This window comes from Tinamus guttatus, unplaced genomic scaffold (assembly GCF_059628265.1).
Source record: "Tinamus guttatus ecotype Peru unplaced genomic scaffold, ASM5962826v1 Tinamus_guttatus_pri_ptg000071l, whole genome shotgun sequence".
In the NCBI taxonomy this organism is placed as follows: Eukaryota; Metazoa; Chordata; class Aves; order Tinamiformes; family Tinamidae; genus Tinamus; species Tinamus guttatus.
The window spans coordinates 998,179-1,016,024 of record NW_028288605.1 but is presented as its reverse complement, the minus strand read 5'-3'; the positions used below and the strand labels follow the sequence as shown (position 1 = coordinate 1,016,024).

At 41.2% G+C, this 17,846-nt stretch overlaps 1 protein-coding gene across 1 annotated transcript in view; it reads left to right on the top strand.

Annotated features, from left to right (window-relative positions):
- The window catches only part of LOC104567862 (microtubule-associated serine/threonine-protein kinase 4-like), a 79,256-nt gene that overhangs the window by 32,941 nt on the left and 28,469 nt on the right, over positions 1-17,846 (top strand). The window contains 4 exon segments of the mRNA XM_088519786.1: positions 315-416; positions 4,588-4,720; positions 8,333-8,400; positions 10,640-10,725. Coding sequence (XP_088375912.1) covers positions 315-416; positions 4,588-4,720; positions 8,333-8,400; positions 10,640-10,725 — 389 coding nt within the window.

Here is a 17,846-nt window from a genome sequence, read left to right as displayed (position 1 = left end):
ACTTCTTATCCCAAATTGTTAATATTAAGTTAAGACTTGGAGATACTTGAAATATGAAATTGCATTTCAAATGGAATTTTCCATTTGGAATTGTAACCTTTTTTATTTAACTGTTAGAATTGTACATAGGGAATGACTTCAGTTTGAAATGATAATGTTGCTTTTTGCTCAAATCCTTGTTATTTCAGCAGGCATTTTGAAAATGAGTTACTGTTTGAAGTGCATGCTTCAAAAACTGCAAAAGGTGTCCCAAATTTCCCATGATCCTACTTTTCTGAGTAGTGAATAATTATCCCTTTCTTCTTGTCTTTTAGGCTCAAGAGCGATCAGAGAGTGAAGAACTGGCATTTATCAAGCAGCTAGTTCAAAAGATCCTAATAATTATTGCTCGTCCTGCTCGCTTATTGGAATGTCTGGTAAGGTGATCCTTGCTTGCTCTACGTAGGTTTCTTACTTGCTGCTATGGGACATTTCATCAGTTAGCATTGAAGGCCATTTACATTGTTTTGTTTGTTTTGTTTTTGTTTTTTAAGCGTCCAAACACTACAGGACACAGTTTCACTGTTGGTGGGACTTTTTGGTTTTTACTCAGAAACAAGGGACTGTCAGGGTCCTCCTGCAGCTGTGTTTAGTTCCTTCTGTTGCAAATGTAATACTTTATATACCAAAGTCCAGTTGGGTTTTTCTGTTGGTTGTGTTGTGAACTGCATTCAGAATCGTATTTACTTGGTGTTTTTTCCCTTGTGATCATTGCTTGTACCAGTTTGTGAGTTCTGTTTCACTCGGCAGCTGCTGCCTGGGCTATAAGCAGCTCGCAGTGAGCTCTGTAACACCTGACTGACAGTGGGGCATGTCAGGGGAGTTAGAGTACGTGGATGTACAGCTGCTCTGAGTTACACTGAGGACTATATGAGGGTTAACTTAGACGTGAGCATAGCGCTGAGGTTGCTAGACTGGGTGAGTCGCGTGAGATCACATGGGAGTGTTGGTGCCTTGCCTCCCTGTGTTGCGCTATCTGCGTGGCTGAGGTGTGGGAAGCTGCTCACGCACTGAGCCAACGTGCTGGAATAGTTTGGTGGAACTAATAAGTCCACACAGAACACAGTGTGCTTGGGAGAATGTTTAGACATCCAAATACCATGTAAGTACCAATATGAGTCCAAGGGGCCTGGTGCGAGGCCCAAGCTGCCTTAGTTGAGGCAGTGCACTTGCCGGTGCCAGGCTCGTGGTGTTGACGCTGCATGTAGCTGTTTGAGGCTGGCCTGGCTCTGCTCGGGAAGAGAGCTGCTAACCTGCTGCTGGACTCAGACGATGCCTGGAAGCGGCCTAACTGTGTTGGCATGGCGCTGACTCAGAGCTAGTCAGTCTTTCCAGCCCGGTCTGGCTCTGTGCTGCGGCTCCTTAACTGTGGCACAGTTAATCCATGACCTAGATAGCTCAGCTGTGGGTGAGAGCTGACTCCGGTTTGTTTCAGAAACATCATGTCTCAGTATTCCCAGTTGCAATTCATTCATGACTTAAAGATCAGAAGAAATCTAAAATAAGGTGTATGCTCCTAATCAGCAGACAAGTGATTGGAAAAAAAAAGAGTTTCAGGTCCTCGAGGAGAGAAGAGACTTTAGCATGTACTGCTTTTGCTGTTGAATCCGAGCCACAAGCATTGTTCCTTTGCCCTGTACCTTCAAACATATTGTTCTCAGGGGTCACACAATTTTTCTTCAGACTTTTCCCCAATTTCTCATAAGATCTGTCTCATCTTCTTCCTTGTCCCTGCCTTTCTCTATTGTCACGTATGTGGAAATATCCTCAAACGTATTACCTGCCCTGTGGCTCAGAGACCTGTGTTCCCTGTGACACATTGTCTCTGTCTCCAGTGCTCATTTGTTCTCTACGAGTCCTGACCCTGACTTCATTGTCTTTTAGCCTTTTAATTCAGGTTCTCTCCTAGGGACCTTCTTGTCCATAGTTCATTCCCTCAAAATGCTAAGTTTTATAGCTGACTAGTCCCATTCTCTGTGCCCTTAGTCCCCAGTTTCTGCTGGGATTTGATCCTAGCTTGCTTCCTTCGCCTTATCGTGCTTCCAGCAGAGCTGCTGCTTGTCCTCTGCCTCCTTTTGCTGGGCCCGTTGACCTGACCCAGAAGGGCAGGCATGAGAGGCCAGGAGCTGGGCTCCTTCCCTGCGTCTGGTGCCTACTGCATCCAGCTGTTCAGCTTCGCAGAGAGCAGCTGCAGAGAAAGCCAGCACAGCTCCCTCCCTCAGAGTATTATTATTTTGGATGAGATCTTTAGGAGATTTTAGCTGCAATGAAACAAGTCTCTGCAGAGAGACTGCTTCAGAGTCTTCAGTGTTTCTTCAGAGGTGGGTAGACTGTCGAAATCCCCACATTTCTAATGCAAGGAAGTGCTAAACCCTACCCCATAAATGTCACTGGAATAGTTTTAATCTTGGAAAAAAACAGTTGTTTTTTTCATAGTATCCCGCTAGAAACTTTTTAATCATTGACTGATACTTTAGAAAGTTTGTCTGAAATAGATACTAGGTAAAGAAAACTTCAGCCTCTCTAAGCAAGTTTGTGACACTATAAGAAATAAATTCAGTGGTTTTATCACAAGAACTTACAAAAATACCTTAAGTTAGTGCTATCAATTTGCTTAGTGCTCTTAGCTCACATGTGCATGGTATGTGAGCACCTATTTGTGTTCATTTGTTAATCATGTGAGTAAAGCTTTTGCTTGTTTGGTTTGTGCCAAATACTGACAAATCTAGAAAAATTTCTTCCATTTGAAATACCGAGTGTACATGAGAATGAAATGCAAAAGTAAAAATAGAGAGTGAGAGATAAATTTCGTGCTTCTAAACATGTGTGTATGTGTATTTTCATGTGATGAGAGCATCTGTTTTGTAATTAGTCTGACTTAACTAGCAAGTGGAGGAGAAGCTTTACAAATATTTCAGCCAATGATGCAGGTAAGGAGAAGAAAAAAATCTTGATGAGGGTAGAAGAGAACTCTTGGCAAACATTGCAGAGTTCTTCGGTGCTGGGGTGTAGGTGTAAGTGGTTCGGTTGGGGAATGCAACAACATGTCAGATGAGGCAAGTAAAGCTAGAGTAGCGTTTAATGTTTAGTACTCCGTTCAGGTTTCCATGCAGTTTAGCAACTTCTTGAGACTTTAAGCTAATAAAGAGAGTTTTGGCATTTTATGCATTTATGAAAATCTGGTGGAATAGGGCTGGAGATGAAGATTGTTTCATAGAAAATGAAATAACAAACAGAACCAGATTGTTTTCACAAGACTGAAAATTCCGATGTACTTCATTTCGGTTAATTGTCTCCTCCTGGTAGTTTGGACGCTTCCAAACTGAAAGATGATCCCTCATTTCCCAAGCTGTCTTTGGGGTTGGGCTGTTGCATTTCCCAAGGGCTGTAGGGGTTTGGGGCAAGGCTGGGAGCCCTGTGAGCCGGCAGGCCAGCCCAAGCCCAGGCAGTCCTGGCACGCAACCCGCACAAGGTCCCACCAGGTGTCTGTGGGAGGTTGTGACAGAGCTGACAGGATGGTGGGCAGCCTGGAACAGCTAAAAGTCCCAGTGCTTCATGATTTAAGCCACCTTCCCCGGAGAAATCACTTCTGACTCTTGCTCTATAAGCATTGAGCCTGTCATGGTTTATGGTAGACTATAACATCTTGTCAAGAGTGTAAGGGCTTTGTGAGAGTTTTTATTTTATATGTTTAATTACAAATTAAGAGAAAGAGATAGGATGTTAGTGAGAGTTTATTTAAAAATAATTTTTTAAAAAATCCTCTTTTCTTAGTTTATTCCAATTGTTTCCATTTTTATCATATATTAAGGTAGTAAAATAAACTGCAGGGGACTTGAGAGGCAAGGTTTTAGGTTTTTTGTTTGTTTGTTTGGTGGGTTTTTTTTTTTTCCCCTCTCTTCGGGAGAGACTGTTTAAGGCTTGCCTTTTAGGCAAGGGATAAATGATTATAACAATATATTTGGTCTTTGAAGGAGGATGTTTTGTTTCCCAATTTGGAACTACTGGATCAGCGGAATTCAAATACTGTTTTCAGCAACTTTTTATTTCAGCTTGGTTCTAAAACTAACGATTTATTTAATTGTATTTTTCATAAAACAAAGTACATGTATATTGATTTTAAAAATCTCAAAACATTTTTTAGAAGTAAAAGCAGAGAGCAATATATTTACACAGTTTATTTCAATAATATATTTTTATATGCAAGTGGCAGCAGGGAGAAGTATTCTGTAGGTGGAATTTTATCTTCGAATGTCACATTGCTGGTTATAGGTCATTTCATTCTGAAGTTTTGAGGGCAGAGAACTTCCTACACCTCTAAATAATGCTCTGTAATAACAATTTGAAATTTGATTACTTTACAGCATGTTACATTGTTTAGCAATTGTAAAAAGAATATTAAGTTACTAGTAACAGAATAATGTGGTGGGGTTTTTTGGGGAAATATCAAATGTTTGCCATAGAAGTAACAAATAAAAGTTTTATATTGGGTTTTGGGGCTTCAGCTTCTGCAAGGAGACTGATGGGGATTGATTGTTTTCCTTCTAGGAATTTGATCCTGAAGAGTTTTACTATCTTCTGGAAGCAGCTGAAGGCCATGCTAAAGAGGGGCAAGGTATTAAAACAGACATTCCTCGATATATTATTAGCCAGCTGGGCTTAAATAAAGATCCACTGGAAGGTAAGTACTCCTCCTGATCCAGCTATCAACTCCCAGATGATCTCAGTGAGTTTGATCCTTCTGATACTCTCTTTGTATCTCAAAAAGTCAAAGAAAAGTCAGTAGTAGAACAAGTAATTCATTAACCTTCACAGTTTATTCACAAGCTCCAAGGGATTAGAGAGCCTGCCTCAGATTTTCTGGTGCGAGTATCCTTCATAAATGCGTTGTTGCAGTGTTGCTGAAACCAGGCAAGGTAACTTCGGGGTTTTGGGTATGGCTGAAATTTGATGTACTAATTCGATGGTCACTGTTATCCAAACATAAGTATAAAAGAAAAGGAGATGAACCCTTATCAGCCCTTCAGTGCTCCCTTCAGTGTTAGAAGGCATTTCTGTTCAACTTGGGCAGCATGTGTAGTTAGTGCTGCCAGGAAATTAGTTAGATCTAATTCAGTTACACTGGCTATTGTTACAGACAATGCTTGTGTTATATTAAAAGATCTAAAAGAAAAATGCAATTCTATTATTAGTCCTCTTCCTGTCTCTGCAACAGAATGTCCTCACCCAAAATTATATTTTTTTTAGTGTAAAAAATGCATTAGAGCAGTAGTAGCACTTTCTGCTTGGATTCAGAACACAGCAAGAAGGCAGGACATATATAGAAAACAATTTCTATATATATTTTCTCAATGTTACTGGGAAGGATAAAGAATTAGATTAATTCTCTGCCGGATAAAGTGGTGTCTGCTGGATTTGAAGACCTGTTCATCTGGTCTAGAAGCACAGTCCATAAGTTTTTCCCTGATCAAGTATGCAAGAGAGAATTTGGAGTCTAAGTTGAGGGGTTAGTGTTATTGACCCTGATTCTGCTACTTGAACTGTATCTTACTGATTAAAATCTTTATGACCACTTGGATAAAAGGGCTCCTGAGCATGAGTAAAAAATCTATCTTCTCTGAATCTTTTTAAATAGTTTATTGTGAGTGAGGTCTGGGTACAAATATTACATATAAATAATAAATGATACTGTTCACTGAAACAGTATTTACTTTATATATCTATTTTATCTAGAGCACATCTTATAAATGCTTTTCATAAGTTAAATATTGATAAATATAACTTTAAAACATTCCAGGATAATTGAAATATTTTTTCCAGTGAGAAAAACAGGCTATGTGCTTTTTACAGAGGAGTGTAGTATAGATTACTGACTTCTGGCTCAATTGAGGTTTAGGGCAATTACATTTTGTGTATCATTTTAAAGGTTAATGTATATGTAGATTTGTATTCAAATAATTCAGGCCATATAATTCATATTAATATTTTCCTGCCTCCTCACAAAAAAATAATGACATTCACAAACAGTATAAATCACTATGATTTTTTTTTCTCTGGTGATCCATTCTGCTTTTAGATTGACAACTCTATATGAAAGGACATTTCATACGCAGAAATAAGAAGAGTGTTATTAGTTTATGCCCTCAAATTAATCATCCAGAAAATGAAATATTTGAAAACACCAAAATCCCTTGGATTTTAAAAAATATCTGTATTTAAATACATGGAGATCATTTTTGTGAGAGATCTTTGAATTCCTTGTATGGAAAATAATTGAATAGCAGTAAGAACCAGATCTTTTTCACCAAAAAAAAAAAAAATCTCAAAAACTGTGGATGTCCTGAAGCACTGAAATGGATTTCCAAACAAGCTGCTAAATTATGCCTGCAGTTGCTGTAAATGTTCGTGCAAGGTCTCTCACTTCCTCTGCGGAGAAAACCCATCTCCTGCTTTAGACTCTTCTCTACTTTCCTCCTTTGTTTGCTGCCTTGGCTGCAGTGTCCTTTCTCCGAGTGAAGTGGTGCGTGGTTTACTTGGAGGTAATGCCAGATAAATTTATATTGTGCTGAAAGTGATACCACAACAGATTCATCACTTAGCAGAGACTGGTGGCTGCGTTTCTCAAAAGTTCCCCATGGAGGAATTTTTCCCCATGGTTTTTAAATGGCCATCGTTACCTTTTTGAATCATGAGTCTTCAGAAATGGTTTAAATCAATGAAAGAAAAGGGGCAGATGTTTAATGTTTATATGAGTTTTAAAAATCTCTTCAGGCATTGCAAAATGGTTCCTCAGCTCTGTGTTTCAAAAGCTGACTCTTGGTTCTATTCCATCACTACCTACTGTTTGCACATAATACATATTTTTCAGATAGTGGTTATTTTGCAGAGATTCTCTTTTAAAATGGCTCATTTTAATTCACTATTTATGAAAATAATTTCAGTTGAGAAGGCTGTCAAAGTGTATTATTCTGACTTGCTTGATTTTCACCCATACAATAAAGGCTTCATCAACACTTCTATTTTAAAAGCTCTATGTTCACAGAACTGTGATTTGACAGTAAAATTTGCTGCAACTCACAACTTAGCCTGCATAGTTTTTGCTTGGGTTCTCTTTTATTTGTTTATTCAAATTCTTCAATATTTTTAGCTTCTATAACTCTTAAACCACGTTTGTTTTGTTTTTTCAAAGAAACATTTTGGGTGCTTCAGTTTCTTACACATTGCAAACTTTGTATTTTGCATAATGTGTACATATGTGAATTATTTTATACTATTTTGACTATTCCAACACAAAATTACCTGTGTGGTTATGTGTGGTTAATTTACTCTTAATGAGTATAGTAAATACTGTGCAGATTGCTGCCTAGAATTTCACTTCTCATAGTCACTTATTATATAGAAAAATCCCATTCAGATATTTTATTTGAATACTCAGTTATTTTTGTATTCATAAATTCAGTTAGCAGTACTAACAATAAAAATTCACCTTACAAATTTCAGGCAGTCCTGCCTCTGATCCCAAGCACATAATTATGAATTGATGGGTATCTTTGGCTCTGTAGACTATGTAATTAACTATGTACATAATTAAAATGATACTAAGCTTCCAAGAGTGTTTTAGCTAGCAGCTGTCCAATTTAGCTTTTATTATGCCAAGGAATCCTTATTTTATTGGATCCACTGCGAGCAGAACGGACTTAACAACTCTGCAGCAGAGGCAAAGAGTGGATAGGATAACAAGACAACTTGTGTACCCCCAAAATCCTAACATCTCCTGGAGTAGTAGACTGTTTTGGGGACGACGTAAGTAATAAGCTTTTTAAAAAAAAAAAAAAAAAGATGATTCAATTTCTGTGCAAACCACAGAGTTCTTACTTTTTAAAGCATTTTAACTGTAACTATGAAGCTTTAGCAAAGCTTTAGTGACTGTAAAGTTTTAGCAAATTAGTGCTGTCTATCCCCTAATGTTCACATCACACAGATCACCTAAAATTCCTTTATTTCAGCAGCCATAACAATATTGCTCTTCATTACTGTGTAGCTGTTTGAATTCTTTGATGGAAGATTTCATAGATGAAATAGAGGGGGAGTAGCAGATCTTTGTTTACCAGGTGGGATTTATTCTGTTAATATTGCAAGACACTTTAAAAGTTATGTAGCAAGTGCTACAGATAGGACAGCATGTTTATTAACTAGTCTAGAAAGGGACACTTGTCAGGTTTTGGTTTTCTGCTTAATTCAGTTTTGTAATTAACGCATATTACAATGAAGCTTCTAATCTTTTTCTTTTTAGAAATAGCTCAGCTAGCTAACTATGACAATGGAACAGCAGAAACTCCAGAAACAGATGAATTGATGAGTGTAAGTTTTCCTGTTACAGTTCTGCTTTCACTGAAGCTGAGTAGAGAAAAATAAACACATGTTGTTCCTTTGCCCCCGCCTGAATTTTCTGTCTGTGAATGTTAAGGAGAACAGAGCAGTGCTCAGACTAGCACCATGATGCACAGCAGGTAGAAAGTTAGCAACAGAGAAATTTCTACCTATTTTTCTAGATATAGCAGTATCTGTAGTGTCCATCAAGTTATTCTGTGTTCATGGTGCTGAGCTTGTTTCTATTTTGCTGCTGCTTCCTTTATTTCTGTTTAATGTATTTACTTTCCTTTTGGGAAGGACTTCCAAGTCCTTTCCTAAAAACAAAGCATTTCAAACAGATTTTTCACAGAGGCAGGTAATTATCAAGTTGTTACGAGAGCCTGTACAGGTCCAGGGGAGAGAAAAGCAAAAAGTGAGCTAGTTAACGAGTAGTCTTGATGGAGAAAGCCAGTTTGGAATGGGGAAGATTGTGCACTGTTCATCTGAATCTGTGTCTGGAAATATTTTAACAAAATAGTGAGTCTCTAATATGTCAGATGCTTGTTTGGGGAAACCAAGGGAAAACAGGTTGGTGGAATTGAGTGGGTTAGTATGGTTTAAATTTTTATTTTAAAGAAACCCTGCTCTTATACCTTGGATGTTAGTCAACAGAGTAAATCTTGCAAAAGCAGTTTAGCATAGATTTTTATTGCAATTTCATAGAAAGAAGGAACCCATGTATAGGAAGCTCAGTGGTACTTAACTGGCATTTGTAGTTTAAAATACTGTCATGAGATACCCGATAGGCTAGTTCTGATATGCTACAGAGAAGACATTGTTCTGTGCTAGATGTCTTACCACCTTGAGATAATTTCTGATTTTTAGGGCAAAATGCTACCTTTAAAGGCTTCCAGAGCTATGGTGGTTCCTTATCTCTATTGCTCTGGTTCATTTTCACAGTGCTTAAAGGACCATTGGTAGACCTGTCCATTGCATTGTGGAAGAATACTGACAAGTTGGAAAAAAAGTCAGTAAGCAATAACAAAAATATTTAAGGGAAGTGTTGACTTAACAAGGGGAATGTAAAAGTGCAAACTGGAGAGCAGCTACGTGCAAACCAGCTCAGCAATGGCTAAGAAGCTGTGTTGTGTAAATACAAATATTGAAGTTAAAGGAAGGATAATGCAGTGCAAGTAATGAAGGAATATAACTTGGGGGTGATGAAGTGAAATCAGGAAAGAAAAATACAGAATGAATATTTAGAAATGTTTTCTGAAAGTGTTTTTGTGCAATAAACATAGGTTTATATATTTATGGAATAAATACACATAGGAAGAGGCAGGTAATATTACTCAGAAAAGTGACGCATAGGATCATTCAAAATCATAAATGTGAAATTAGGAAGAATTGTGTACTGTTGTGCAAAGGGTCTAAACAGTTTAAATGATCTTTTTTCTGTTGTTGTATAGTTCATTCTATTAACATACTAATCTTCTTGCACTGAATTGTTTCTTCAAAAAGTATTTAATTGAAAATGTTCCAAACAAATCTAATTTGAGCTCAACTGCTTAGATAGAGATCATAGAACTTTTCAGAAATTTGGAAAACATCCTGAAAAAGATCTTGTGGGTTTGGAATGTGGAATTATTTTGGAAACCTTCCTCCCCTCTCCCCGTATTTCTAATTTACTTTTCCACCTTCAAGACCAGATAATTTTTTTAAAAAATACATCTAGAGAAAAGGTGGGTGCAGTAGTTACGATAACTGAGCTCAGTAGTGGTTCTCATTACTGCATTTTTTTTTCTCCCATATTTTTCATTTTGTGAATGTCTCTCTGCATCCTAAATGATTTCAGAGCACACTAACTAGAATTACGTACAGGTTTGTGTAAACAAGCGCTCATCTACACATGGTTACCACCAGAATTAGATTGACTAAGACAGGAAGGCAACAGCCAGCGAGCACTTAGCCGGGTTCACAGGAGCGTGTCCCTCCAGACAGGGAATTGCCGATACTTTGCCCTTCTGGCTTCAGGCCCCTCTGCTGTAACCCTGGTGTGCAGGGCAGACAGCTGCAGGACCACAGCTACCTTTCTGTTTTAGGCCTCCTTTTGCTCCCTCACTTTGCTACCGGTGCAGCTGGCTGGGTCACTGGGGTAGGCAGCTCAGGGATGTTTGATTTGTTTGTTCTCTGGTATTGGAAAAATACACTATATTAACTTCGCTCCTTGGCCTCTTTTACTTTGCAGAGCTCTAATACCTCACTGAAGCTGCGGAGAAGACCTCGGGAAAGTGATTTTGAAACAATTAAGCTGATTAGTAATGGAGCTTATGGGTGAGTAATCTATGAGTGTAACATAGAATTATAGAATCATAGAATGCTTAAGGTTGGAAGGGACCTCTAGAGGTCATCTAGTCCAACCCCCTGCACACGCAGGGTCACCTAGAGCACGTGGCACAGGACTGCATCCAAGTGGGTTTTGAAGATCTCCAGAGAAGGAGACTCCACAACCTCTCTGGGCAGCCTGTTCCAGTGCTCTGTCACCCTCACTGTTAAAAAATTTTTCCTTAAGTTCCTGTGGAACTTTTGGTGCTTCAGTTTGTGGCCATTACCTCTAGTCCTGTCAGTGGCCATCCCTGAAAAGAGGCCAGCACCATCCTCTTCACTGCCTCCCTTGAGGTACTTATAGACACTGATCAGGTCCCCTCTCAGCCTTCTCTTCTCCAGGCTGAACAGGCCCAGCTCCCTCAGCCTCTCCTCATAGGGCAGATGTTCCAGGCCCCTGATCATCCTTGTAGCCCTGCGCTGGACTCTCTCCAGCAGCTCCACATCCCTCTTGTCCTGTGGGGCCCAGAACTGGACACAATCCTCCAGATGCGGGTAACAGTTCTATTGCATTTCATTTTGGAAACTTCCAATTATTTCTTATTGCAAGGATATTTAGGTTAGGGAGCTCGTTTTTTCTGGTGCTCTGTTCTTAGTTCTGTTTGCCTGTTTTGCTGCTAATATTTAATGTTCCCAAGAGAATTTTTGGAAAGCCTGCTAGGCAATAATGAATTGCTGTGCACTGCAGTGAATTAAAGTACTAAAAATGTCACATCACAAAAATTTTTCAGAAATTGTCATCATGTAATGCTAAAGAAAAAATCTGAACAAATCAAAAGACTGGTTTAAAGTCACCATTTTAATACTGGAAACGATCTGTTTTTGCACATGTGAAACAGAATGTGACTTAATCTCTAGGGATACAAATTATTAAAAAACAGTGCTTTTTTGTACTAAAAATAGGCTTTTTTATACTAAAAATTGCAGCCATGCTTCTCTCTGGCAGCAGCTCAATAAGACTGAATCTTAAGTGTTCCTGATTGAATAGGATGCCCTGATGGGACAAGAAACATTTAGCATTCTTAGTACTATTGGTCATGACAGCGTGTATAGAGGCTTGTATCTAGTGCTTCAGCAAGTTGGAAGAAGAAAGCATAGTTTAACATTACATAAATATCCAAATACAACTTCTCTCTAACGTCTCCAGGATTGATCCCCTCAGGATTTCTCCTTAGGCAAACTCATTCCTGTATGCTATTTACTCTCCAAAACTCCAGCAGTTTGTGGTGATTGCTGCTCCTCTCACTGGCTACATCCCCCTCTCCTTCGGTTGGCAACTGCTTCATCCCCTCCTTCCCCCCTTTCATCTGCTACCCAGTCCCTCTTGGCTGTACTGGAGGAGGATGAGAAGAGCTGTGTGCGGCTGGCATGTGTAGGAGGAAACGGAGGTCTGAGTCACTGGACCCGCCCAACTTGCAAGTAGTTTTAGGATAGGGGGCGGGGAAGGAGGGAATGGATGCAGAAGAGCATGTTGAGACCAGAGATGTGAAGCTTGCTGCTTGAAGGCATAGGCTCCATAGGTCTGTGACTCTTGTTGCTTAGATTTTCAGTTGGAAGGAGCCTAGGTAGGTCATCAAGAAACATAGGCTGGAGACAACTGTGCATTTGAAACAACAGGACAAGTAAGAATTTGAGAAGCTGGAAAAGAAAAGAAGAAAAATCAAGGCTTACTATGGCGCGTGTGATGTAGACGTGCAAGATCAGTCTTCCTGTGAAATCTTTGTTTATGGAGGGGAAAACCAGTATCTGTTATGTGACAAACCTTAATGAACCTAACTTATAAAATCGGCAACGTAAGTGCAGTAAAAGTTGAATGGCACCCTGATAAATTTGTGAGGAAAGATTTAATTTAGGCTGAACAAATTTGGAATGTGTCTAGATTCTATTTGCATCGCTATTGTCCTTCTATCAAAACTGAAAATGGGTAGGCTGACTTCTGACTGTGTTTTATACTGTGCTGTGGTTTATACTGTGATAATATTAGAAATGGAAAATATCATCCATTTCAATGGGATACTGTTCCATGCATCATGTGAATTTCATTGTGTTTTTTAAACAACAAAAAAGAATGAACAATTGAATGAAACAAAAAGAAAAACAAGAACTAGAAAGAAAGATGTAACCCACTAGTGACTAGTGTAGAGCATAAGGAAGGCATTCAGTGAAATGTGTGAATATAAACTTATTTTAAAATACTTACTAAAAAGTTTGAAATCTTTTTAGCATGCAGACTTTAGCAGCAAGTCACTTACAGTGCTAATAGCTAAGAAGGCTTGAGCTCTTAAAGCCTCTAGAATACCATTTTCTCAAAAGTATCTATATGCTTGAAGATTTCTAGTATATCAGATAAGAGGGACAGTTATATCTGGTGACTTTTTTTGGTGTAAGTGTTAAGCATTTTTTTCATTAATGCCATACACCTGGTAGTTGATTACTGAAAACCTGTGATCAGATTTAAAGAGCAACATCATGTAACATCACTATTACCTGAACTCCTTCTAACCTGTCAATAAAATGGAGAATAATTGTACAATATCTATTCTCTCTGCTAATACAAAGCAATAAACTAACCCATAGGTGTTTATTGCAGTTTATTACAAGTATAAGCAGTTGAAATAAAAGTTATCGTTATTATGTACAGAGTAAAAGGCTTTGCTCACTAGAAGCCTCTAGCTCTACAGTGCACCTTAGAAAGCAGAGAGTAGGGATTTTTGTGCTGTGGGGGCTCTTATATTCATCATTCATTGCAGACTTACCCAAAATGGTGAACTTTGAACTGGGGGGGTCTGCTCCAAGTGAGTGTCCCTTTCCAGCGTATTGTAGGCCATATACCTTATCTTCCTCTGCAGCTAATCTGTATGTGAGTAGGAGCTACTGCTGTTCTCTCCAGTGGCAGAGAAAGAAGGTTACCGTGCTGAGTGTCTTGAATTGCCAGCTTCCTGGGTGTGCAGCAGATTGAAGAACTCGGTTTCCTGAGCATTTCTGCAAATATAGACCAGCTCTTGATGAGCTTGCTCAGGAGATCTGAGCAGTAGTTTCACCATTTTGCACCTATGTTAACTAGCTGCTATCAAGATAGCAGACATTGCTATCGTTAGATATGGAGAGGTGCATTTATGCACCAGGATCTACGTGAAGGGTTGAAACATCATACTGTCCTACTTACAGGTGCTCCCCAGGCTGGAGACAAATCAGACTAACTCCAGGATAATGCAAAATGTAACAGTGGGGATATCGCTTATGAAAATGAAGCATAGTTCTTGGTTTGCTATAGTTTTAAACAGCAAATGTAGCAAATGGTACCTGTGCATCCACAAGGATTTCAAGGTGCTTTAAGAGATTAGAGAATCAGAGCAAAGCAAGTGATACTGTAGAGGGATGGCTAGAGAGCCGCGTACATGGCTGCCCAGCAGGCCTGCTCAATTCCAGCCTTCAGGTTTCAGTGAAAGAACAAAGGGAGTGCTAACTAGGAGATAAGAAAGTAGACCAAGGTCAGAGGGAATAAAAGAGCTGTTGAACTAAAAGGATGAGCTAAACAAGTAAGGGGGGCTGTAAGGGTCTGAGTTAGATCATTGTCTACCAATTAGGAGCCTGTGTAATTACATCACTAATTGTTAAGAATCATATAAATGTACTGCATGAAAAGCTAATAAACGAAGTCAGTTCCAGCTTCTATGAAGTTGTTGTCTGGCATTCCTGACCCGCTCCAAGCTGCAACATGATACAGCTGTGTGAGCCTAAAGCAGTGAATGTAGACAAGATTATGCAATAGGACTAGAAATTGAGGCTACTGAAGAAAATATAAAATAAGTCTGAAGCTTATAAATAATTTAAGGAAAAATAGATATCTGTGTTGTAAGATTTAAGTTGGGGCAATTCAAGAACCCAGTCGTCATTTCTCTTGTCACCTCGGAAACATGTATCCATGTTTTACATTTGTGCCTAGCAAAAGGTATTTTAAAGAGTTTGTTTTGTTTTGTTTTCAACCTGAAGAAGAAGATTTTTGTTACAAGTGAAAGGCTATGTGCTTTTCAGGAAGGACAGGCTGGGAAGGCGAGGTGGTGGAGTTGCTCTTTATGTGAGAGAGCAACTGGAATGCATGGAGCTCAACCTGGGAGTGGATGATTGTAGGGAATCCCTACGCAGGGTGTTCTCCTGGTGCCGTGGAAACTTAGAGCGGTGTGGAGAATCAGACTCAAAACTTAATGAAAGCTGCATCTGATCTCGTTTATTAGCTTTTAATTAGCAGAATATATAGCCCAAGCCATAGCAACAGAGCATCATGTAACAATATGATTGGTTATCCGCACTGACCTGTATTGACGTTGATGGAGCTGATAGGTTGCCATGCCGGTATCCAAGCGCCTAACCGCAAGATTAAAAACAGTATCTCAGCCCTAGGAACTTCTTCAAGTACAGGAGGTACTTCCTTAAAAGATGTTTACCGAAACTCAGTGATTCTGCACGTCAGCCTTTTCAGTCCGGGTTAAGGATGGTCAAAGACACCCCCCTGTACAACGTCCCCCTACAGATGATGAGCAAGTTGAGAGCTTGTGGGTAAGGGTTAAAGGGCAGGCTAATGTGGGAGACACTGTGGTGGGTGTCTGCTACAGGCCACCTGACCAGGATGAGGAAGTTGATGAGGCCTTCTATAGTCAGCTGGATATTGCCTCACAGTCACAAGCCCTGGTTCTCATGGGGGACTTCAACCACCCTGACATCAACTGGAAGGACAACACAGCCAGGCACAAACAGTCCTGGAGGTTTCTGCAGAGTATCGACGATAACTTTTTGATGCAGGTTGTGGAGGAGCCGACGAGGAGAGGTGGGCTATTGGACCTCGTGCTAACAAATAGAGAGGGACTTGTAGGAGATGTGAAGGTGGGGGGTAGCCTCAGCTGCAGTGATCATGAGTTGGTGGAGTTAAGGATCCAACAAGGAGGTGGCAGGGCTGTAAGTAGCCTTGCAACCATGGACTTCAGGAGGGCCAACTTTGGCCTCTTCAGAGACCTCCTCAGAAGAATCCCATGGGCTAGAGCCCTAGAAGGAAGGGGGGCCCAAGAGAGCTGGTTAGTTTTCAAGCGGCACTTCCTCCACGTACAGCAACAGTGCATCCCTGTGTGTAAGAAGTCAGGCAGAGGGGGCAGGAGGCCTGCGTGGATGAGCAAGGAGCTGCTGGCAAAACTCAAGCAGAAGAAGGCAGTATACAGAATGTGGAAAAAAGGACAGGCCCCCTGGGAGAAATACGGGAACGTAGTCAGGGAATGCAGGGTTGTGACAAGGAAAGCTAAGGCACAAGTGGAATTAAATCTGGCAAGGGATGTTAAAAATAACAAGAAGAGCTTTTTCAAATATATCAATGGTAAAAGGAAGTTTAGGCAAAACATGGGTCTGCTGGTGAACGGGATGGGTACCCTGGTTACGAATAACACAGAAAAAGCAGAGCCACTGAATGCCTTCTTCGCTTCAGTGTTTACCAAGGGCAACCCTCTGGAAACCCAAACCCTAGAAACCAGAGAAGGTGCCTGGAGAGAGGAAGACTTGCCCTGGGTAGAGGAAGATTGGGCCAGAGAGCACCTAGGGAAAGTTGACATCCACAAATCCATGGGCCCTGATGGGATGCACTCCAGAGTGCTGCGGGAGCTGACGGATGTTATTGTTCAGCCGCTCTCCATCATCTTCGAGAGGTCCTGGAGAACGGGGGAGGTGCCGGAGGACCGGAAGAAGGCCAATGTCACGCCAGTCTTCAAAAAAGGCAAGAAGGAGGACCCAGGCAACTACAGGCCAGTCAGCCTCACCTCCGTCCCCGGAAAAGTGATGGAACGGCTCATGCTGGCCATTCTCTCCAGGCACATGGAGGACAAGAAGGTTGCTCAAGAGTAGTCGGCATGGATTCACCAAGGGGAAAACTTGCTTGACTAACCTGATAGCCTTCTATGATGGAATGACCAGCTGGGTAGATGTCATCTATCTGGATTTCAGCAAGGCTTTTGACACCGTCCCTCAACAGCGTCCTCCTGGGCAAGCTCCAGAAGTGTGGGATAGATGAGTGGATGCTGAGGTGGATTAACAACTTCCTGGATGGCAGAGCCCAGAGGGTGGTGATCAGCAGTGCAGAATCCAGTTGGAGGCCTGTAGTTAGCGGTGTCCCCCAGGGGTCAGTCCTTGGTCCAGTCCTGTTCAATTTATTTATCGATGACCCAGATGAAGGCACAGAGTGCTCCCTCAGAAAGTTTGCTGATGATACCAAACTGGGAGGAGTAGCCGATACCTTAGAGGGCTGTGCTGCCATCCAGAGGGACCTGGACAGACTGGACAACTGGGCGGTGAAAAACCTCATGAAATTCCACAAGGCCAAGTGCAAGGTCCTGCACCTGGGGAGGAATAACCCCAGACACCAGTACAGGCTGGGGACTGACCTTCTGGAGAGCAGCTCTGCAGAGAGGGACCTGGGTGTCATGGTGGACGACAAGGTGACCATGAGGCAGCAGTGTGCCCTTGTGGCCAAGAAGGCCAATGGGATCCTGGGGTGCGTTAAGGAAAGCGTCTCCAGCAGGTCAAGGGAGAGGATCCTGCCCCTCTACTCAGCCCTGGTGAGGCCACATCTAGAGTGCTGTGTCCAGTTCTGGGCTCCCCAGTACAGGAGGGATGTGGAGCTGCTGGAGAGAGTCCAGCGCAGGGCTACGAGGATGATCAGGGGCCTGGAATATCTGCCCTATGAGGAGAGGCTGAGGGAGCTGGGCCTGTTCAGCCTGGAGAAGAGAAGGCTGAGAGGGGACCTGATCTGTGTCTATAAGTACCTCAAGGGAGGGAGTGCAGAGGATGGTGCTGGTCTCTTTTCAGGGATGGCCACTGACAGGACTAGAGGTAATGGCCACAAACTGAAGCACCAAAAGTTCCAGAGGAACTTAAGGAAAATTTTTTTAACAGTGAGGGTGACAGAGCCCTGGAACAGGCTGCCCATAGAGGTTGTGGAGTCTTCTTCTCTGGAGATCTTCCAAACCCACTTGGATGCAGTCCTGTGCCACGTGCTCTAGGTGACCCTGCGTGTGCAGGGGGGTTGGACTAGG